Below are 23,961 nucleotides of genomic sequence, written 5' to 3' on the forward strand. Positions count from 1 at the left end.
ATGCTGCGGCAGAGCGAATGAGGAACTTAATTGCAAATCAAATGTGGACTGATTACGTGCCAAATCGAAACCATGAGATAGATATGTAAATGTGGCTACTAGTTTTTATTATATCATTTCAATTTGATTTTGTATGGATCTTTTGTGTTTGACTTGATTTTGTATGAATCGTTAGTGTTTTGACTTTATTTGTGTTATTTATCTTTTGGACATGTTATTTACTCATTATTTGTACATCCTCTGAGTATGTATTTTTTATCTTATCAATGCATGGTTTGTTTATTTATGATGTTATGCAGGTCAAAATGATGAAGGAAGAACAAGTTACTAAGAAAGAACAAATAAAATGGACAGATTGGATGGATTATTGTTTTATTCAATCTATGATGACACAAGATCAGAAAGGATTAAGGATTAGTGGGAGCTTCATCCCACAAGCATACACCAACATGGTGCAAGAGCTTAATCAAAAGTTTGGGAAAAGTTTAACAAAAAATCATTTCAAGAATCGTTTAAAAACTTTAAAATCATGTTTCTCGCAATGGTATGACATGTTCCGCGGAAATTCATTGAGTGGGTTCGGTTGGAATTCTGAAACACAACTAATTGAAGCGGACGAGGAAGTGTGGGCCAACCTAATTAATGTAAGTTTCTTTTATTGCATGTTAATTAGTTTGTATACATTTATGTTATTTTTCTTAACAATAATTATATTTGGGATTGTGTGTTACAGTCAAAGCCAGAGGCAATTTCATTGAAGTCCAAAAAATACCAAACTACAATGAAATGATAGCTTTGTTTGCGAAAGATAGGGCTTCAGGGGTGCATGCTGAAACCCCAAAAGAGAAGAATGCTCGATTGAACAGGACTGGGGATATCAAAGTAGAAACAATTGAAAAAGTGGATCAATTACTAGCAAGCAATGACATAACACTTGAGAAACAACAAAATAATGATGATGATGATAATGATGATGATGGTCTTGATGATATTCAAATGTTATCTCCTACATGCTTTTCACTTGTGCAAAATTCAAGTTCTAAGAAGTACAAAAGTAAAAAAAAGGAAACATGAAATTGAAGATGAAGATGAACTTGAAGCTGAAGCCGAATCGTTTGAAAAGGTTATTATGAGTGCAGTTAAAGATGTGGCTTCTGCTATGAGGGAGGGTAACAAAATCTTCGAACACTCTCATCATCGGGTTTATACTGGTGATGAAATTTATAAAGAGTTAGAGCCAATGGATTTGGAACCCGATGAATTAGCAGAAGCTCTCATGTTTTTGTCGCTAAATCAATCTGATGCGGGGACATTATTTAGAGTTCCATTTAAAATACTAAAAGTTTGCTGAAAAAAATGATGGGGGCAAGTAAATAACTTACTTAGGATGATAGTTTTTTGATTTTTTATCAGTTTGACTTCATACTTTTTGGTTTTTGGTTTGAGTTCATACATTGGAATTTGTTTGATTATTCTTGAATTGACTTTACATTGGTTTCTTATGAATTTGTTTGATTATTCATACATTTATGTTATTTTTGGTTTCGGTTTATTGACTTCTGTTTCACTTTATATTGGTTTTGTTTGAAAAAGTTATACAAACGAAGAACATACTAGAATTGTGATTAATAATGAATAATGCATTAATGATTTTTGTATAAATAATCATGTGAAAAAAATAATTAAAGAAGTCGAGATGTAGGCAATAGTTGGCAAAAAATAATAGTTTAGGCATAATTTTGTTTTCAAGAAAATCGTGTGGTATATATTTGAAATTATGGAAAAAATGTGACAAGGGTATAATTGTCCACTTTTAGTTTTCATTTCTTTTCCTTCCAACTTGGGAACACAAAGAAAAATAATTTTTCTTTCCTTTCTCTTGAACTCGGAAACAAAAAAATACACTTTACTTTCCTTTCCATTCTTTTCTTTTCTCTCCACATTTCTCTTTTTTATTTTTCTTTCCTTTAAATGAAACTCGGGAACAAGGTGTAAGCTGGAACTGAGGGCGTGGGATCGCTTCTTAATTCGCACGAGGGGGAACGAATTTAGGAAAAAGAATCGGTCTAATTCCTTGAGAGTTATATCCGAATTTCACCTTCCAACCCCTAGGATTTCGATTTTTAGCCCTTTTCTACCCTAACTCTACACAACTTGATATTATATGTTTCTTTTTATGACATCTCAACCCCTCAACTTAGATTTACACCCTTCCATGAATTACAACCATATAATTAAATTATTTCACCCTAAATTGTTATTATATATTTTTTTCCACTAAATATTATTTAATTTATTTTTATTTTAGAATAAAAGGATAAATCGAGTAATGGAACTAACCTTACTGACGGAAGAAAATTTGGGTCGTTATATATATCATTGTTATATATAAAAACCCTGTTTTTTTCGGAGCGCGTAGCGCGCGTTAGATGGGTTTGTAAAAGAACGCGTCTTTCCATATACACTGTTTCCCAACATTTTCACCGGTTCCAGAAATGATGCATCGTTTCCCGGTACCATCACATCCATCGAAATTGCACTACTACAAAAAGGAAAACAAGACTCGCTTAATAGGACCCGGTTTCGAAAAAAATCGGGTTATATTATGCAAAAACCGTGTTTGATAAAGGAGAGTACCATATGTCCCGGCTTCAAGCAAAAAACTGGGCTCTATGGTATACTTAAAGAACTCAGTTCCTCTTAAAACAACTGGGCCTTTTAGTTGTAGGGTTTTGTGACTCGGTTTTTAGAACACAATCGGGTTCTATCTTAATATAAAGCACAAATTATGTGATTATCATATGACCCATGATTTTTAAAGTAGAACCGCGTCTTATTCTCTCTGCCCTGAAAAACGCCAAACAGGGGCAAAATGGTCAGTAAACCAAAAAAACCCCACCTACATCTAGAAAGAAATTAAAAAGGAGCACAAATAGACCATATAAGATCAAGAAATTATGCCAGCAGCTCCAAAGAACACAGGAAAAACGGATCAAGAAACCACCACAAAGATGCAAGACAAAACCAGGGGCAAAATTGTCAAAGGGATGAACTCATCTCAGCAACACAACACTCTGATCCAGGATCCAAAAAAAGAAAGCAACCTATCTAAATCAAGACAGCACCCTACACAACCGGTTTAATCACAATTGCATTAAAGGTCTCAATGTATAAACAAACCCATATGAATACCAGAAATGAAGATCCAATTAAGAAACAACCAAAAACTGAATTCACACATAATTGAAAAAAACTTACAAATTAAAAAAAAAAAAAACAAGGAAACAAAAATATACACCGGCAAGACTAGTCTAACATTTTTATTTTCGATCTATGAATATATAGATAGCACTCCATACACATAATGTACATAGTAGCCAAACCACGCTGAAGGTGTCCAATTTGATCCTGGGCAGCAACAAATTATATTTTTACCCCTTCTTTCCCTGAAAATGGTTTTCCACTGTTATATCATTTATGTGGTATTTATTTTAGTGATATATTAATATTAATATTTTCTATGCATAATAACCATATTAAGTTATTTAACATAACATAATCAGTTTTATAAAGAACCTCCTACATAAAAAGGATTTAAACGTATTCATTTTTAAAAAGAAAATCATTAATGATAAAAATCCTAAATAGAAGAGTAAACACATGGAATCATGGATGAGTAAACGAATAAACATATTTGAATAGGTTAAATTTATTGGGACAACTTACAAAAGGTATCATGAACAATTGATCATAGGAAACCATGAAGCACTACCTCAAATTGTAACAATTTTTCAAAATAAATTCGTAAAGAGATCAACAATTTGGTCTCTTGCATTTAACTTCATACACTATTCTACAAAACCCATTATAGATAGCATAACTTAATTATCTATAAAAAAATAAGCAACAAGTTTATTGATACAAAGAAGAGCAAAGCACCAATTCAAGTAGTTCAAGTCTGTAGTCACGTGTGTAGCCCAGACATGGGAAAGTAGCCTTTCTTCTCCAAGTCTCTTTGTGAAAATTTCAGTGGATTAAAAAGTTATCGTCTATTCAACTATCAAAATGGTTTAAATACAAGGAGTTCTTGATTAACAAGAAAACAAAGATAACGACAAGCTAATGGATAATAACCAAATAATCTAACGAATAAAACAGATATTCCAGGAGAGGATAACTCTCCGTTTTCAATTCCTTTACTCCCCCTCAAGTTGGAGCATGTAAGTTCTGAATGCCCAACTTGCTAAGCAAAAAATGAAGATGCTGTGAACCCAAAGCCTTAGTAAATAAGTCAGCAACTTGATGTGTAGTGTGAACATGCATTGGACGAACCTCTTTGGACTCAACTCGTTCACGGACGAAATAACAATCCATTTCAACATGCTTAGTTCGTTCATGAAACACAGGATTATTAGCTATGTGCCTTGCTGCTTGATTATCACAAAACAAAGGTGTAGGACCAACGGGAGGAGCTTCCAAGTGTTTCAATAACCAACGTAACCACAAAGTTTCACTAACAGACGTTGCCATGGCTCGATACTCTGCCTCTGATGAAGAACGGGAAACAATGGACTGCTTCTTGGTTTTCCAGGAGATGGGTGCACCTCCAAGTAGAATCAAATACCCGGTACGAGAACGCCTGGTGGCAGGACAACCAAGCCAATCTGCATCACAATAAGTCGCAAGATTCATTCCTCCACCTTTGGGAAAAAATATTCCCTGACCTGGTGTTGCCTTTAAATACCGTAAAATTCGGTGCACTGCATTCAAGTGTGTTTGCCTTGGATCAGAAACAAATTGACTCAGAATGTTTACCGAAAAAGCTATGTCCGGCCGAGTGGCTTGTAAATAAAGAAGTCTTCCAATTAAACGCCGGTATTGACTAGCATCAACAACAGGACTATCCTTGCTTTGATCTAGTTTCAGATTTTGCTCCATCGGAAAGCTACAAGGTCGACAACCTTGCATCCCACTGTCTTCAAGAATATCTAAAGTATACTTACGTTGACTCAAAACCAAACCATCCGAGGTTCGAGCCACCTCTAGTCCAAGAAAATACTTCAATGGGCCTAGATCTTTGATGCTAAACATTTTGTCTAGATACATTTTTGTGTCTTGTATCTTAGAAACATCATTCCCGACAATAACGACGTCGTCCACATATATAAGGGCTGCAACAAAACTTCCCTGTTGCTTGTATATGAAAAGTGAATGATCCGCATGCGATTGTTTGAAATTGATTGCGAGCAAAGTCGTTGTAAATTTGTGATACCAATTACGTGATGCTTGCCGGAGACCATAAAGAGATTTTCGCAACCGACATACTCTAATATCACCTTCTTTGCTAAAACCTTGAGGTATCTTCATGTACACCTCCTCATCCAAATCTCCATGCAGAAATGCATTGTTGACATCAAGTTGATGCATGATCCAGTCTCTCTTTACAGCCACAGCAAGTAAGGTTCGGACAGTAACAAGTTTCGCCACCGGAACAAAAGTGTCATGAAAGTCTACCCCCTCCAACTGAGTGAAACCTTTTGCAACAAGCCGTGCCTTGTACCTCTCAATTTCGCCATTTGGTTGGTATTTAATCTTATAGACCCATTTGGAGTCTATAACACGCTTTCCTTTTGCCAACTCCTCAAGTGACCAAGTTCCATTTTCTTCAAGAGCATTTATTTCTTTTTGCATCGCTTCTCTCCACTTAACATCCTGCATAGCTTGATTAAAATGTTTCGGCTCATAGTTTGAGCTAACTGAAGTTAAAAAAGCTTTGTGTGAATCGCTAAACCGATCATAAGACAAAAAATTAACCATAGGATGTATCGTCGAAGATTGTTGATTGGCGTTGGGTGATGCATGGTCTACCGAAGATGGCAAGTCCACAATGAAGTCATCAAGATATTTGGGTCTAGACTTGCTTCTTTTATCTCTCTGTTCTTCAGTGGGTTGCATTTGATCAGTTGTGTCTTCTGTAACATGATCTGCTGGATCTTCGGACAAGTTTAGATCAATAGTGGTCTCGTTCTCATCACATGTACCCAGGTCTAATTCAGGTTCGCTCAGTAAACCTTGATCAGCCTCCTTTCGTGTTAGTTCATCACTTTCTTCGACAGTGTTGCCTAGAAAATCATCGAGCCTTGCTTCGCTATTATTCCTTTCTATATTATCAGAGAAAGGAAAAACATTTTCCACAAACTTGACGTCTCTAGAGACAATGATCTTCTTATCGGTAAGGTCAAATATTCGATATCCTTTCTTGCCTTGTGGATATCCAATGAACATGCCTGGTCTCCCCCTCACTTCAAACTTATCTCCCTTGGTTTCCGTGTTTCTTGCATAAACTAAGCATCTGAATACTTTCATGTGGTCATAATTAGGTTTTTGTCCAAACAGGACTTCATATGGGGTCTTATGTTTAATGACCTTTGAGGGTAATCTATTGATAATGTACGTGGCTGTGAGAACACACTTTCCCCAAAACTTGATTGGCACATTGGCCTCAAACTTCAACGCTCTTGCGATCTCAAGAATGTGTCTATGTTTTCGTTCCACAACCCTATTTTGCTGTGGGGTATGTGGGCATGTGGTTTCCAATATGATTCCTTCCTTAGCATAAAAATCTCTCATGGAGCCTGATATGAATTCACCTCCATTATCTGCTCTTATTCGCTTGGTTTGTTTTTCAAATTGAGTTTTCACCATGTTGTGAAAGTCAATTAAATAGCTGCTTGCTTCATTCTTGTGTTTAAGAAGATAAACCCAAACAACCCTACTGAAATCATCTACGATGGTAAGCAAATAAGAAGCACCGGAAATCGAAGGAGTACGATACTTGCCCCAAACATCAACATGTAACAAATCAAAACAACTATTTGTTTTTATTGAACTAAGAGTAAATGGAAGCCTAGTATGTTTAGCTTTTACACATGAATCACAAACTCTTTCTTTTAATTTCCTAGAATGATTCTCCAAAAAATCGACTTGGCTCAACTTTGATTCGGAGGCATGACCCAACCTCTTATGCCACAGCTCAACATCAACAGTTGTCATCATAGCACTCTTTTTTTCTGCTGCCAAGCCCATTCGGTAGAGACCACCTTTGCACTCACCCGCGCCAATCAAGTTCTTCGAGTGTAAGTCCTGCATGTAGCACAAATCAGGAAGAAAAGTTATGGCACATTGTAAATCTCTAGTCAGTCGGCTGACTGATAATAAATTGCAATTGAATTGTGGAATATGCAAGACCCCTTCAATTTTGATTCCATTCTGCAAAGTGCAATTTCCTTTTCCATCAACGGAAACAAGATCTCCATTGGGTATTGTAACTGATGGTTCCAATGGATTTCTCATTTTGTTTTCTAGCAAATCTTGTTTATATGTTATATGTTCAGTAGCACCAGAGTCAACGACCCATGAATCATCAATTTCGACCTTACCAGCCATGTTTACTGTGGGTGTGGTGTTGCTGTTTGACCCATCTTTAGAGAAATGTTTGATCAGGTTCTGGTATTGCTCATTCGATAGACCTGGAATAGGACTAGTTCCTGAATCAACGAATGCTGCCTTTGTTTTATTCTTTTCCTGTTTCGCTTTATTCGGCCACCAATCGGGATACCCGATTCTTTTGAAACATCCGTCTCTGTTGTGACCATTCTTACCACAGTGGTTGCAGTGCTCCACCTCTTCTCATGTCACCTTCTTAATGTCTTTTGATACAGACTTCTTCCTTTGTTGGCTGAAATCTGCAGTGATTTCTTTCTTTCCTGGAGTGTAGGTCTGAAATGGTGTAGCCTCTGTGCTTGTCTTCTTGGATACCGAAACTGCCCTTTGCTGTTCGTCCTCAGCCACCAGGTGATATACGGTTCCTAAAGAGGGTGTGGGTTTCATGGCAAGAATTTGCGTCTTGATTGTAGAGTATTCACTGTCAAGGCCCATGAGGAACTCGTAGAGCTTTTCTTTTTCTTTGAACACATTAAGCCTTTTGCCAATATCACAGGTACAATTGGAGCATGAACAGCGCGGAAGTGGTGATATGGTCTGGATCTCGTCCCACAGTCCCCGTAGCTTGGTGTAATAAGCTGAAACCGATGTTCCTTCTTGTCTCGTGATGGTGAGTGACTGTTTCAACTCATATGCTCTTAGAGCACTTTCTTTTCCAAACCTCTCGTCCAGATCATCCCAGATCTCCTTCGATGTGTCTGCATATTTGACGCTTGTTCTGATATCCTTTTCCATGGCCGTAGTTATCCATCCCTTGATCATTGCATCTGCACGCATCCAAGGCATGTATACGGCTGAATCTTCTCCTGGTTTCTTAATTGACCCAGTTATGAACCCAACCTTGTTCTTGGCGAAAAGAAAGTTCTTCATCTCCTAGGCCCAGTCATTATAGTTGCTATCGGTTAGGACGTCGTTAACTTGCATCTGCCTGGGGTACTCCGACGCATGGATGTAGTAGGGAGAATTGGAATCGATGGGAGTCCCATCAGGTTCCTTCGAGGATTCTGGTTTCTCACCGGTCATCTCCGGTTAGGTTCGTTGCAAGCCTGTGAAGCCTGCTCTGATACCATGAAAATTTCAGTGGATTAAAAAGTTATCGTCTATTCAACTATCAAAATGGTTTAAATACAAGGAGTTCTTGATTAACAAGAAAACAAAGATAACGACAAGCTAATGGATAATAACCCAATAATCTAACGAATAAAACAGATATTCCAGGAGAGGATAACTCTCCGTTTTCAATTCCTTTACTTTGATGTGATCTAACCTTAATTTATTTCCTAAATGAAAAAAACGAACAATATTATTTTCTACAAATATATATATATATATATATATATATATATATATATATATATATATATATATATATATATATATATATATATATATGACTTTCAACAATTTTAAGAATTCACATTACTATGAAATTTTATTTTGATCAAAAAACTGTTTTATAACCTTACAATTATATGACCCTTTTTTTTAAAATAGAACTGAGGCTTATTCTCTCTGTCCTGAAAAACGCCAAGCAGGGACAAAATGGTCAGTAATCCAAAAAAAACCCACCAATATCTAGAAAGAAATTAAAAATGAGCACAAATAGAACCAGAGAAGATCAAGAAATTATGCCAGCAGCTCCAAAGAACACCGGAGATGATAATGACTGCGTATTTCAATATTTAATATCCTTATCACGTTGAAATTCATGCACTATGAAAAAATATAAATAAATAAATAAACAGATAAGATAAACATTACTCAAATACTTAATTGATCATGAATAAAAGTTTAAATTTAAAGCTAAAAAGATATTGATAAAAACATGGATTGAAAGATAATTACCACTAATTCAAATGATTATCTACTTAGTTGCTATTTATTGTTCCATTTACACACACGTAAAAAGCACATACGCCATATGAACAGAGTTGTATTTGTTCATCAATTAGCATACACAGAAAATCAAGCAAAAAAAGATAGAAGCTGATTTGTAAGTATCTCTAATCCTAGTTAAGTGCATACTTCTAATTGATTCCGCTTCTTTACAACTCCATTCAATTATATGATAACATAAGTTTACTGTTTACTTATATGTACAGAAAATAGATAAATCTTGTATGAAGGAGAAGAAAACCGTAGGCTAAAGCACACATACTCTTCTTCATTAAGTCTTAAGTATGTATTTCTAACCCTATTCTACTCAAATTTTCACATCTGAGTCGGTTAATGTTTAAAATTTGAAAACTGACATATAAAGTTTAACAGAGTCTGAAGCTGTTAAGGACATAGAAGATTGCAAAGATTCGGTTTCCTCAACAATCAAAGTTATCTCTAGTCTCGTTGTAGCCTTCGGAATATCCCTTGGAATTGAAGATATCATCGACACAATCCCTTTCATCTCTGGCACAAACAATCAACAACACATTCAAAGGTTACTCTCAAATCAGAAAATAAAATTTCTTTACATGTAAGTAGAATTGAAAATCCAAAAAGTGTTAAGAATGAAAATCTCAAATTGTGTTGACAAAATACCGTAAAACCTAAATTTGGTTTCAATAAACTTGATTTTAGTTGAATAGGACATACACTAAAGAATTATTACCTCAAATCAATGTAAGATTCAAGATCCTTCTGCATTCCTTATATTCACACTTAGGATAGTAGATGAACAGAGACGATGAATCTTTCTTCCGTTATCAGTCTTTCCTCTCGGTCTCGGCCTTTTTTTTCATTATCATGTATAGAATGGGCGTTTATCAAGGGTTAAAGATAGATGAAATATTTGGCGGAAAAAGTCCCACCTTCCGGTAAAAGTCCCGCCATGGGTTTTTATGAGATTTGTGCAAAAGTATGTTAGTTAGTCAACCCCTATCAAACCCCTAAAATATTGATATAATACGTATAATTCATTTGTAAATTTCCATAGTTTTTTTTTTTTTTATTAAATATTAATTAATTGTTTATAATTTCATAATATTTATTAGGCTTAGATTATCCCATATATCCCTTAATATATATATTAAACAACGTTAAAGTTAATATTTATATTGACTTATATAATGTTTTACGACTTCTTCCTTAATTAACGTCTTTATTTTAATTGTCATTTAATATATCACAAATATAATGATAATAGGAGTTATGTTAAAATATTATATTATTTTATCAAGTTGTTTTAAAATATTAAATTTTTTTTATTTGTTTGAAATTAAAAAAAAATAATAACAAAACATTAAACGTTAAGCACATCTATAAATATATAAAAACAATTATATTACAAAATATCATCAATAATGATTATTAGTTTATATGTTTAATTCTAGAAAACTATTTATATTCGTATGCATGGAAAATGGTATATTTTTATGTGTAGAATGTGGTATATTTTTAACTTATACAAACGTTAAAAATTTATGACAAATGTTTTAAAATTTTATAAAGGTATAGAAAAATATATTGGTTTACATAATAACTCATTATATTTTATAATTAAGTATATTGGTTTTCTTAAATCTACGTCATTATATTTGAATCATAGGAATACATATTTAAACTTATTGAACCGTAATAAATATATTCTTCATCTTATCTAACGAATAAAAACAATGTATTTTTATTACTTTCAAGCACTCGATTATATTTTTGTATGATTAACTTTGTATTATGTACATTACATATGCCTTTAAATGCATATGTTATCCTACATGCATGTTATTCATATATCTTTTATGTAATAACCGATGGATCATAGTTACTGGATGTATATAATTAAACGTTCATGCGATGAATATTTGGCATGTTTGGATGGGTTTCTTAAAGCCGGAGAGGAAAATCGGGTGAATAAAGGAGAAAGCTACATATGGTGTCCTTGTGTAGATTGTCAAAATTGTTGTATGTACACTGATTCTGCCAAAGTACAAGAACATTTAATAATTCGTGGGTTTATGAGAGATTATATATGTTGGTCACGACATGGGGAGACATTGGTTGATTGTAATGAGGTTGTTTCAGAGTTTAATGAAGATAACAATGATTCAAAGAAGGACAAGTACGATGACTTATTTGGAATGTTACATGATTGGGAGGACAATGTTGCTGAAAAGGATTATGAAAATTTTCAACAATTATTTGACGAATCGGAAAAACCATTGTATACTGGGTGTATGAAGTATACCAAACTATCTGCTGTTTTGAAACTATTTAACCTAAAAGCAAACAATGGTTGGAGTGATACAAGTTTCACAAATCTTCTAAAGCTTTTGAATGATATGCTTCCTGAAGATAACGAGTTACCTATTTCAACATATCAAGCAAAAAAACTAATGTGTCAAATGGGAATGGAAATCGAAAGAATACATGCATGTCCAAAAGACTGTATGTTATATAGAAACCAATATGCAGATCTAGATAAGTGTATCACATGCAGTACATCACGGTATAAGCAGAATAATCATACAGAAGAAACCAATAATGTGAAAAAGAACGGTCCACCTACTAAAGTACTGTGGTATTTGCCTATTGTGCCTAGATTAAAGCGGTTATTTGCAAACGCCAAAGATGCAAAATTAATACGATGGCATGCCGATTGTAAAATAGACGAAAAAATAAGATATGTGGCTGATTCCCCTTAATGGAGAAATATTAATTCCAGTTTTAAAGAATTTGGTTGAGAGATTAAAAATATTCGGTTCGGACTTAGTTCTGATGGAATTAATCCATTTGGAAGCCTAAACAGTCGTCATAGTACATGGCCAGTTCTTCTTTGTATCTGCAATCTCCCACCTTGGTTATGCATGAAAAGAAGATACATCATGATGTCATTACTAATTCATGGTCCAAAACAGCCGGGAAATTATATCGATGTTTATTTAGCTCCATTAATTAAGGACATGAAAAAATTGTGGAGTCCGGGTGTCGAAGTGTATGATGCATATAGTGGGGAAAATTTCCAACTTCGGGCCATGATTTATTGTACCATAAATGATTTTCCAGCATATGGAAATTTGTCTGGATATAGCACAAAAGGAGCAAATACATGTCCAATTTGTGAAGATGACACACAGTCGTTATGGTTGACAAATTGCAAGAAAAATGTATATATGGATTATCGAAGATATCTTCCAAAAAATCACCCATATCGCAAGAAAAAAGGTTTTCAATGGTAAACTGAGGAGAGTACAGCAAGAAAACCATTACAAGGAGAAACTGTATTTTCTCGTGTTGAAAATCTAAACGTCACATTCGGAAAATTCAAAGGTAATGGTAAAGGAAAACGTAAACGTAAACGTACAGGTACAACTCCTCCCAAAATTATTTAGAAGAAAATATCTATATTCTGGGAGTTACCATATTGGAAGCGCTTGCAGGTTCGCCATTGTCTTGATGTTATGCATATTGAAAAAAATGTTTGTGAAACCTTTTTAGCCTTATTGTTGAACATCAAGGGAAAGTCAAAAGACGAGATTAATGTTCGAGAATACATGGTTGAAATGGGAATTCGCCCCGAGCTTGCTCCTATTAGGGATCCTGGAAAGCGTACGTATTTGCCAGTAGCTTGTTATACCATGTCAAAGGATGAGAAAACAAAATTTTGTAAATGCTTACATGGTGTAAAGGTTCCATCAGGCTATTCGGCTAACATTAAGAAGTCAGTGTCAATGAAAGAGCTAAAACTATTTGGTATGAAGTCCCATGATTGTCATGTTTTAATGGGACATATGATTCCCATTGCAATTCGTGGAATACTTCCAGACCACATTCGACACACAATCACAAAGCTATGTTTGTTTTTCAACATGATTCATTCTAAAGTTATTGATCCCGAGGTATTAGATTCATGGGAAAGTGATATTATCTTGACGTTATGCCAGCTTGAGATGTATTTCCCACCTTCATTTTTTGATGTCATGGTTCATTTGACATCTCATATTGTTAGATAGATAAAGTAAAGTATTGTGGGCTAGTATTCTTACGATACATGTATCCATTTGAGAGATATATGGGCGTCTAAAAAGGGTATGTAAGGAATAGACATCGACCAGAGGGTAGTATTGTTGAAGGATACGCAACGGAGGAGGTAACTGAATATTGTACTGACTATCTACAAGGTGTCAATAGTATTGGCATTCCAAAATCTCGACATGAGGGTAGACTTGTAGGGAGTGGGACAATTGGATTGAAAAAGATCATTCCAAATCGAGAAGACTTCAAACTTGCACATTTTACAGTCCTACAACATATGACAATCATTGCTCCATATATAAACGAGCACAAAAGAACACTAGAGATGTTGAATCGTGGCAAGAGCAAAAGATGGTTGATTCCTGAACATAACAAAACATTCTCACAATGGTTAAAAGACAAAGTGAAAGCAAGTTATGACATGAACAATATGGATCAAGCTGTAGTACATCTAGGGAATGGTCCTGAAGATCTTGTGGCAACGTACCAAGGATACGTTTTACATTTTACACTAACCAACAAGATGGAAAAAGTACACTTCACATTAATGGTTATACATTTTACACTAACCAACAAGATGGAAAAAGTACACTTCAAAATAGTGGTGTAACACTAATAGCCTCAACCGAAGTATATGGAGATAATCATGATACAAGGGCGAGGATCGCCAAAGAATCATATTATGGCGTCATTCAGGAAATATGGGAAGTGAAATATGATTCCATCATTATACCTATGTTAAAGTGCAAATGGGCTGACAACCAACGAGGTGTTAAAGTTGACAATGATGGTTTTACAGTTGTTGACCTTTCCACAAACGGCTATGTATTAGAGCCATTCATTCTAGCTAAACAAGCTACCCAGGTATTCTATGTTGAGGACCCAAAGGAATCGGGAAAGCACATCGTCATGCATAGCAAACGGCATATACTTGGTGTTGATGATGTTGTGGACGAGGAAGAGTACGATCAGTTTGATGAACTACCCCCATTTTCTATCGGCATTCCATCTTCAAATGATGATGTTGATAACACCACTTACTTATGGTCAGATCACAATGAAGGGTTATGGATATCCTAAGCTATTGATAAGCTTGGATAACTTGGTCAAATTAATCATGTCACAAATAGCGAATTTGCTAGGAAATTCTATACTTTTGTAAACAATATCAATGGCAACGAATTGTAACCTTAACCTGATAACGCATATGATGTTATTCAATGACAACAAACTTTCATCAAATTTCAATAGTAAAGCCTAAACTTCATACAAAACATTACAAAAGGTTACATGATTATTGGGCCCAATGATACGACGGTTGGGCCCAATGATTCCTATTCGTGCTTATTGGGCTTCCGGTGACCCAGTTACACGATTATTGGGCCCAATATAATCAACACAAGTTTATTGGGCTTCCGGTGACCCAATTACATGCCTAATGGACTCTCATTAGCTTTTACATGCTATTGGGCCTTCGTGGCCCATTTGCATTGCTAATATAGTCCAAATCAATTATCATATGCTTGATGGGCTAACGTGTCCGTCGCATACTCGACAGTCTGTAATAACATACATGATTCGTGGGCCACAGTTGTCCTTTTCGTGTTTGTTAGGCTTTATTCATATTCATATAAACATCAAACGGGTCGTAATCAATGTTATTCAAATTCATGGGGTAATAATAGAGATTTAGTGAGAATTATCAGTTGGCACCAATTCAGTGTCGGCCGTAGCCTATAGTTATAACCAGAGTCTCCTGGAGGGAGGACGAGAGTTTGAGTATAGATCTATACGGGGGTGACTCCCCCACACCTGAGTTGTTCGCTACAGTTAGACTCGGCCAGTCTAGGGTGACGAAATCTTGATCAAAACCGGCGTTTGGAAAAATGCCAAGACAGGCGAATTAGTCACTATTATGCATGGTTATAATGACTCACATAGAGATCCATTACCATATCATCATTCGTGAGAAATCATATGCATACACTGTGACGATGCAAAGTGATTTATACAATAATACAAAACTATCATACTATTTAAATTGGAAAACATCGGGTTTTCCGGGGAACGACATTATTCACTTTTACATACAACAACTACAATACAAAGAACAATTATGATGAACATTCACTTTTACATGTTCTGAAATCACATACATATACACTTTTGGGATCATCACATCTTTTTCGTAAACAGTCTTTGTTACAGAAAATATCGGATTTTCTGGGTTTTACAAACAATACAAACTATTTTTATATCAAGCATGCTTATGAACTCACCAACATTATATATGTTGACCGTTTTCAAAATAACTTGTATTCTCAGGTAACCGTTAGAATGAAGAATCATCAAGTGTGTTTTCGAAATTTCTTTTGAAATGTCAATCATCGAACAATTTGTGTTATGGATTATGTAATGTAAACAATGTACTTGATGTAAACAATGATGGTTGTACTATGTAATGTTGGTGATGATTGTGGTATGTTTCATATATATGCATTGTGATGATAGTTCAATTTAAGTCACACGAGCCCTCGGACGTTTCCGCCGTCTGGTTCGGGGGTGTGACAGGTTGGTATCAGAGCTTTGTTTATAGTGAACTAGCATACCTAACCATACATGATATGCAACTATAAACATAATGGGAATAAATAACTCTGAATAAAAATAAAAATTTCATACTTATGTGCTTATATTAAAATTGATGGGTTTTGAGCATTCTAACACTTCCTAAGTGTACATGCAACCCTAATAACCTTGGATCTATGTTTGTCTAATAATCATGCAAAGTTGAATTCCAAGGTTATATTCCTATCTAGCATACATGGGGAACATTTTTAACTTGAATGAAAGATAGAATAACTTACCTTGTTGTTGATTATGATCCTTGAAACCTTGTGAGCCTAGCACCCCAAGTGTGATGCCTCAAATGCTTCACACAACACCAAATGCAAAGGAGTAAACTTTGAGAGAATCTAACACTTGCAAAATCGGCTCTAGCCCTCTTGTTTCTTATGTGTCCGATTTTGGTGGAGAATGGGTTTCTTATATAGTGTTGACACATCTAGGGTTACACCATGTAAACCCTAATGTGTCATGACTCTTCATTTCCATGACCCATGGGTTTGTAACTCCCATGGAGCATCCTATGGGTGGAACCCAACTTGATAATCCATGGAGCCTCTTAGCCCACTATATAAGATATGGAAGATTTACATAATCTACGCATATATTTAATTAGTTATCTTTTGATCACTTAATTAATTCTAAATTAATTCTTGATCAAACTAATTAAATAATATTATTAATATATTAGAACTTATAATATATTAATAAACCATAAGTGTTATTTCTCTCATTTTAGTTTATCCAATTGCATGGTGCCATGCAACCCAAATGGACCATGCCGGGTCGGGTCAAGTACATACCAGAAATAGTTATGGACTTAGACACCTTATCCAACAGTGTCCCACTTGGATAAGTCTAATAACTATAACTGCAATACTTCAGGAACCGATCGGCAATCGTAGCTCTTTCAAGGTCTCTCGGAACTGAGAAGATGATGATACGCCATTTAAGATAAGTGATCATATAATCCTCTGTTCTAGATATCAGCCGGACAAATACATGGAACAATGTCTTACTTATTGTCCAGCAGTTTGTTTCCCGATTTCCGATTTGTTTGACAAAGAACTCAATTGAACACATCAACTTAGTTCTGACCGGGCCCGGTACATAGGTCAAAACAAAATCATCGAGGGGCCCAGATATCAGCTTCTAATCCAAGAAGGAACAGATAAACTTCGACTCATATGTTTGTTCTACCACTCATTGAATTATACACAAGAGCACGTTTTATAACATCGAGTTACCAATGCGTTAACGTACAATCAATGCATAACCAACTCATAAGTAACAAATCATATCTCTAGGTTTGAAGACTTATATGATATTACCGTCTCACGATCACTCGAGATAAATTCCATGAAGTGATTCCAGTGAGCGTGGGTTGAGTCCAATGCTCATAACTTATGAGCACTCATGAGTGTTGTAGCCATGTCCAACAACTTAGACCTCTGCAACCAATCATGACAGTCTTGATTCATACCTACTTCCGACATATGACCGACTGTGGAGGTTCGAATAATATGATATACCAAACATAATTATTCTGGAAGTCAAAACATGCAAAAGAAATATAGTAAACGATCGACAAGAGATAGCAACACTTTACTCATAAATAAAACACCTTTTATTCATCATCTAATGTCAATTACACTTTACAAATTTCAAGGTTATCTAACTACTAAATCTAATATCATCCTTCAGCCCTATGCTTCGAGCATGCTGGAGATGCTTAACCCGAGTCAGTCCCTTCGTGAGGGGATCTGCTGGATTCTCATCCGATGATACCCTCTTTGCCACGAGGAGTCCTTCTTCTATTCGATGTCTGATGAAATGGTATTTTATGTCGATGTGTCTGGATCTCTCGTGTTCCCTTGGTTCCTTGGCTAAGGCAACTACACTTTCACTATCACAGAAAATTTCCATTGGCTCTTTAATAGCTGGTACAACTCCAAGGTCTCCAATGAAGTTCTTCAGCCATATCGCCTCCTTTGCTGCCTCGCTAGCTGCTATATACTCTGATTCGCAAGTTGAATCAGCCACTGTCTCTTGCTTGGAACTCTTCCAAGAAATTGCTCCTCCATTTAAGGTAAAGACCCAGCCTGACTGAGAGCGGAAATTATCCCTATCAGTCTGAAAGCTAGCATCACTATACCCTACAACTCTCAAGTCTTCACTCCCGCCGAGGGTAAGGACCCAGTCCTTAGTCCTCCATAGGTACTTGAGGATATTCTTTACTGCAGTCCAGTGTGCCTTGCCAGGGTTCCCCTGATACCTGCTAACCATGCTCAAAGCAAAGGCTACATCAGGTCGAGTACACGTCATAGCATACATGATCGATCCTACAGCCGAATCATAAGGTATTCGACTCATTTATGCTATCTCAGCCTCAGTACTAGGGCTTTGTGTCTTACTCAATCTGGCGTTACTCTGGATGGGTAACTCTCCTTTCTTGGAGTCCTGCATGCCGAATCTCTTCAGCACCTTATCCAAGTAGGTACTCTAACTAAGTCCAATTTGTCTTTCACTCCGGTCTCTCAAGATCCTTATCCCTAGAATATAGGCAGCTTCTCCTAGGTCCTTCATAGAGAAACACTTCCCAAGCCAGGACTTAACTTCCTGCAGAATTGGGATGTCATTTCCTATGAGTAGTATGTCATCCACATACAATACCAAAAAGCTAACTATACTCCCACTAGCCTTGACATATACACAAGATTCATCTTCACTCCTAGAAAAGCCAAATTCCTTGACTTTCTCATCAAAGCAAAGATTCCATCTGCGAGGTGCTTGCTTTAACCCATAAATGAATTTCTCAAGCTTACACACTCTATTAGGGTACTCTGTGTTGACAAAACCCTCTGACTGACTCATGTAAACATCCTCAGCCAACTTTCCATTAAGGAAAGCGGTTTTGACATCCATTTTCCATATTTCATAGTCATGAAATGCGGCTATGGCTAACAGAACCCTAATAGACTTAATCTTGGCCACTGGAGAAAAGGTCTCATCATAATCAACTCCCGGAGTTTGTGAGAAACCCTTTGCAACCAGTCGTGCCTTATAAGTGTGTACATTACCATCCATGTCGGTCTTCTTCTTGAAGATCCATTTGCACCCTACAGTCTTACGACCTGGTACATTCTCAACCAAGTTCCAAACTTGATTGTCATCTTTCCACTTGGCTGACTCAGGGCCTGCCATGGCTTCCGCGTAACTGTTAGGTTCATCCAGACCTATCAGTGTCTCATCACTGATAAGTGTATCACCTTCCGCAGTAATATGGAATCCATAGTAATGCTCAGGTGCATTCCTAACCCTTGTGGAACGCCTCAGATGTACAGACTTGTCAATTGGCTCAACAGGAGTTTCCTCCTCAAGTTGAGTGCTAGGGTTTGAAGTTCCTTCACCACTTGACTCTTGAATTTCTTCAAGGTCAACTTGCCTCCCACTGTCTCCTTGGCTTATGAACTCTCTCTCTCGAAAGAAAGCCCTCCTAGCTACAGAGACCACATTCTCACTAGGTCTGTAGAAGAGGTAACCAAAGGATTTCTGTGGGTAGCCGATGAAAATACACCTCTCACTTCGAGGTTCGAGCTTATCATGAGTCTCGCGTCTCACGAAAGCCTCGCAACCCCAAATCTTAATGTGGTCTAGTTTGGGTACTTTACCAGTCCACATCTCATGAGGAGTTTTGGCAACTTTCTTTGTGGGAACTAGATTAAGGATATGGGCGGCAGTCTCTAAGGCATACCCCCAAAATGAGATTGGTAGCGAAGCTCGACTCATCATGGAACGAACCATATCCAACAAGGTTCGATTACGCCTCTCAGCTACACCATTCAACTGCGGTGTCCTGGGAGGTGTCAATTGTGAGACAATCCCACATTCCCTAAGATAGTCGAGGAACTCTGAACTAAGATACTCACCACCTCGATCGGATCGAAGCATCTTAATGTTCCTGCCCAATTGATTCTCGACTTCCTGTTTAAACTCTTTAAACCTCTCAAAAGTCTCTGACTTATGCTTGATTAAGTAGACATATCCATATCTACTGTAATCATCAGTAAAAGTCAAATAATAACGATTAGCATCCCTTGTGGCATGTTTGAAGGGCCCACACACATCCGTGTGTATAAGATCCAACAAACCTTCACCCCTCTCACAAGAACCTGTGAAGGGTGACTTTGTCATTTTTCCAAGTAAGCATGATTCGCAACTATCATCTGACTTTAGGTCAAATGACTCCAATACTCCATCCTTTTGGAGTTGGCCTATGCGTTTCTTGCTTATATGTCCAAGACGACAATGCCATAATGATGCTTTATCCAAGTTATTATCATTAACAGAATCAATACACAATACATTATTTCCTAAGTTATCAACCACATATACAGTTTCATACACACCGTCACAAGGTAATGCTTTAAAATAAAGAACATTATTAAAGAAAGCATTAATCGAACCAACTTCATTATCAAATGAAAAGGTGAAACCTTGTTTATACAATCATGAAAGGAAATAATATTTCTTGCCATTTCTGGCGAATAACAACATTTATTCAAATCTAAACTAAACCCACTACTTAGCGATAAAGTATAAACTCCAATCTTGGTGACAGGTAAAGCTTTCCTATTCCCCATGATTAAGTTTATTCTTCCATGCTCCACATTCTCACTTCTTCTTAGTCCCTGCAAATCAGAACAGATATGAATACCATAACCGGTATCAAGGACCCAAGAGTTAGAATGGGGTGAGTTATTAGATAAGATAGTGTAAATACCTGCATGGTTGGGTTTAACTTTCCCATCCTTCACATCTTGTTGGTACTTTGGGCAGTTCCGCTTCCAATGTGACTTTTCATGGCAATAGAAGCATTCAGCCTCTTTAGGGTCAGAAGAAGGAGTGACAAAACCTTTCTTGGTTCCACTTGAAGAAGAGCCATCAAGGGTCCTAGCCTTGGTACCCTTCGAAGAGCTCTTTCTCTTCTTCCCTCTACCTTTCCCGATTGCCAAAACTGGGGCGGAGTTTGGAGTAGGAGTGTTAACAACTGACTTACCCTTAAGAACTGTTTCTGCGGTCTTGAGGAGTCCCTGAAGTTTGCTGAGTGTGACCTCTTCCTTATTCATGTGATATGTCATGTGGAATTGATCATAGCACGATGGTAAGGAGTGCAAAATGATATCTATTGCAAGCTCCTCAGGGAAGTTCACATTAAGCTTCAGCAACCGATCCACATACCTTTGCATTTTCTGCATGTGGCTCGTGACGGATTCCCCATCCTTCATCATGGTTGTTATGATAGAGCATATGATTTCATACCTCTCTTGTCGTGCACTTTGATGGTATCTTTCCATCAGATCTTGGTGCATTTCAAAAGGGTAGAAGTCCTCATAGGACTTTTGGAGTTCCGCTGTCATGGTGGCCAACATGATGCATGCCACTTTTGTAGCATCCCTTTCATGTGCCCGGAAGTCAGCGATCTTCTGGGGAGTTGCAGTGGTCTCATCAATCTCCTTAAGCTCCTTGTCAAGGACATATTCTTTGTCCTCGTAGCGGGTAATCATCCTGATGTTTCTGATCCATTCATTGAAGTTGGATCCATCAAAAGTGACTTTCCCACACAAGTTCATAAGGGTAAAGGAGCCATTAGGATTAGAGCCAGAAGCAGCATTGTTTGAAGACATCTGAAAGAAGAGAACAAGATTAGTTTAGATATTAAGAGAGTCCTTAATAAAACACCCAAATGTAATATTAAGGCTAGGATCCAATCACAATATATTATAACTTAGAAGAGGTATGCCGTAATCCAAGCTATAACATATTTGAAAGGTAGGTGAATGACGATTCACCAATTTCCACCATGAAAAACGAAATATAAATATTAGGTTTTTAATTGGTTCTTAGAAATTCCTAGATTCTTTTGAGATTCAATGAACTTTTCAAAGGCATGTTTCAATCTCGAGTGTGCCCTCCAAGTTTTGTGACTGGGATACCGAGGATCACAAAACGAGGTGTGAAGTAACCATGCAAATCACTTGGTACACTCAATGTTTATTACTCAATCGATGTGCCGGTTAACCACACGAGCTCCACCGACCTATAATAAACTTTAAGTCACCCTTTACATACCTTGTTAAGTCCAAGTTAGTGTGCCGGTTAACCACACACGCTCCACCAACGACTTAAACAAAGTGTAAAGTGTAATTTCATGGATTAGCACCTTATTCACATTTTCCTAAAGTAACTAAGATTGGGAATTTAATAAAAGCATTTAGTTACTTTATAATATTCATCATACTTTTAATGAGAATTTATAAGTCCTTGTCTTACCCGTTCGGCTAACGACCCTCCACCGATCAAGGAAGCGGTGGGTGAGAGTGGACACCCATTAAGTTGCCATTTTATAGGCAACAACCTTATACCCCCCTTATAGACCGGCTTCGTGAATGAGGCGTACTAGCGGTAAGACGACTTGACGTTATACATATATATATTAGTAACTTATAATATTATAAAGTATAAGGGTTGAATTTTAACTTTTAAAATTCTAAGGGTTGGAACTAAAGTTTTAATCAAGACTTTACATGTTCCAAAACTTGAGGGCAAGTTTTGTAAACTTCCAAAACTTTTCATTTCTTATAACTTATGAATTAATTGAGTAATAAAAATGAAGACTCTTCATTTTTATAACTCTTGTGTTCTTTTAATGGCTTTAATAAAAGTGAGACTTTTGGTTTTCCATAACTTGAGGACAAGTTATGGACTCCATTAAAACACATTATGATCATGAATTAAACTACCATGAAGGTTACAAACAATTCCTATGATCATCTAATCTTCATAAGTTCAAGAACATGAATATGAACACTTTCAAGAATCAAAAATTACACTTAAAAAAAACTTGTAATTTTAATAATTGCCATTGTAAATGGATTAGCATAAACATTACACCATCTAAAACAAGCTTTAAAACATCAAAACAGTTTAGGGTAATGTTTCTAGTCCATTTCCAGCAACAAATGTGCAAACTTTCATACGAGCAAAAAACAGAAAAACGATTTTCTTTTCAAGCTGTTTGCACAAAAAAAAAACAACAAACAAACCTAGTCTCTGATACCACTGATGGGTTTTGAGCATTCTAACACTTCCTACGTGTACATGCAACCCTAATAACCTTGGATCTATGTTTGTCTAATAATCATGCAAAGTTGAATTCCAAGGTTATATTCCTATCTAGCATACATGGGGAACATTTTTAACTTGAATGAAAGATAGAATAACTTACCTTGTTGTTGATTATGATCCTTGAAACCTTGTGAGCCTAGCACCCCAAGTGTGATGCCTCAAATGCTTCACACAACACCAAATGCAAAGGAGTAAACTTTGAGAGAATCTTACACTTGCAAAATCGGCTCTAGCCCTCTTGTTTCTTATGTGTCCGATTTTGGTGGAGAATGGGTTTCTTATATAGTGTTGACACATCTAGGGTTACACCATGTAAACCCTAATGTGTCATGACTCTTCATTTCCATGACTCATGGGTTTGTAACTCCCATGGAGCATCCATGGAGCATCCTATGGGTGGAACCCAACTTGATAATCCATGGAGCCTCTTAGCCCACTATATAAGATATGGAAGATTTACATAATCTACGCATATATTTAATTAGTTATCTTTTGATCACTTAATTAATTCTAAATTAATTCTTGATCAAAATAATTAAATAATATTATTAATATATTAGAACTTATAATATATTAATAAACCATAAGTGTTATTTCTCTCATTTTAGTTTATCCAATTGCATGGTGCCATGCAACCCAAATGGACCATGCCGGGTCGGGTCAAGTACATACCAAAAATAG

General features: G+C 36.4%; 3 protein-coding genes and 1 pseudogene across 3 annotated transcripts; 3 read left to right on the plus strand and 1 right to left on the minus strand.

The window, feature by feature from the left end:
- The first annotated feature begins 449 nt into the window (after positions 1-449).
- On the plus strand, positions 450-1,351 carry LOC145157772 (uncharacterized; annotated as a pseudogene).
- Positions 1,352-7,689: 6,338 nt separating this feature from the next.
- LOC145157773 (uncharacterized) lies at positions 7,690-8,373 on the minus strand. Its single transcript, XM_079076769.1, has one exon. The coding sequence runs from the start codon at positions 8,371-8,373 to the stop codon at positions 7,690-7,692; it is 684 nt and encodes a 227-aa protein (XP_078932895.1).
- A 2,873-nt stretch (positions 8,374-11,246) lies between these two features.
- Positions 11,247-12,137, plus strand: LOC145157774 (uncharacterized). The gene has a single exon (XM_079076770.1). The coding sequence runs from the start codon at positions 11,247-11,249 to the stop codon at positions 12,135-12,137; it is 891 nt and encodes a 296-aa protein (XP_078932896.1).
- A 180-nt stretch (positions 12,138-12,317) lies between these two features.
- LOC145157775 (uncharacterized) lies at positions 12,318-14,547 on the plus strand. The gene is made up of 5 exons (XM_079076771.1): positions 12,318-12,599; positions 12,681-12,798; positions 12,931-13,384; positions 13,624-14,053; positions 14,212-14,547. The coding sequence occupies exons 1-5, from the start codon at positions 12,318-12,320 to the stop codon at positions 14,545-14,547; spliced, it is 1,620 nt and encodes a 539-aa protein (XP_078932897.1).
- Positions 14,548-23,961: the final 9,414 nt, after the last annotated feature.

This window comes from Lactuca virosa, chromosome 2 (assembly GCF_052849685.1).
Source record: "Lactuca virosa cultivar CGN04683 chromosome 2, Lactuca_virosa_CGN04683_v6, whole genome shotgun sequence".
Lineage (NCBI taxonomy): Eukaryota > Viridiplantae > Streptophyta > Magnoliopsida > Asterales > Asteraceae > Lactuca > Lactuca virosa.

Excerpts from the sequence above, each read along its gene's own strand:
- LOC145157773 (XM_079076769.1), bottom strand. The coding sequence starts at position 8,373 with ATGAAGAACTTTCTTTTCGCCAAGAACAAGGTTGGGTTCATAACTGGG.
- LOC145157774 (XM_079076770.1), top strand. The coding sequence starts at position 11,247 with ATGGATCATAGTTACTGGATGTATATAATTAAACGTTCATGCGATGAA.
- LOC145157775 (XM_079076771.1), top strand. The coding sequence starts at position 12,318 with ATGATGTCATTACTAATTCATGGTCCAAAACAGCCGGGAAATTATATC. Across the intron at positions 12,600-12,680 it reads TGACAAATTGCAAGAAAAAT|AGTACAGCAAGAAAACCATT; the intron begins GTATATATGGAT and ends TAAACTGAGGAG. Across the intron at positions 14,054-14,211 it reads TAACCAACAAGATGGAAAAA|TGCAAATGGGCTGACAACCA; the intron begins GTACACTTCAAA and ends CCTATGTTAAAG.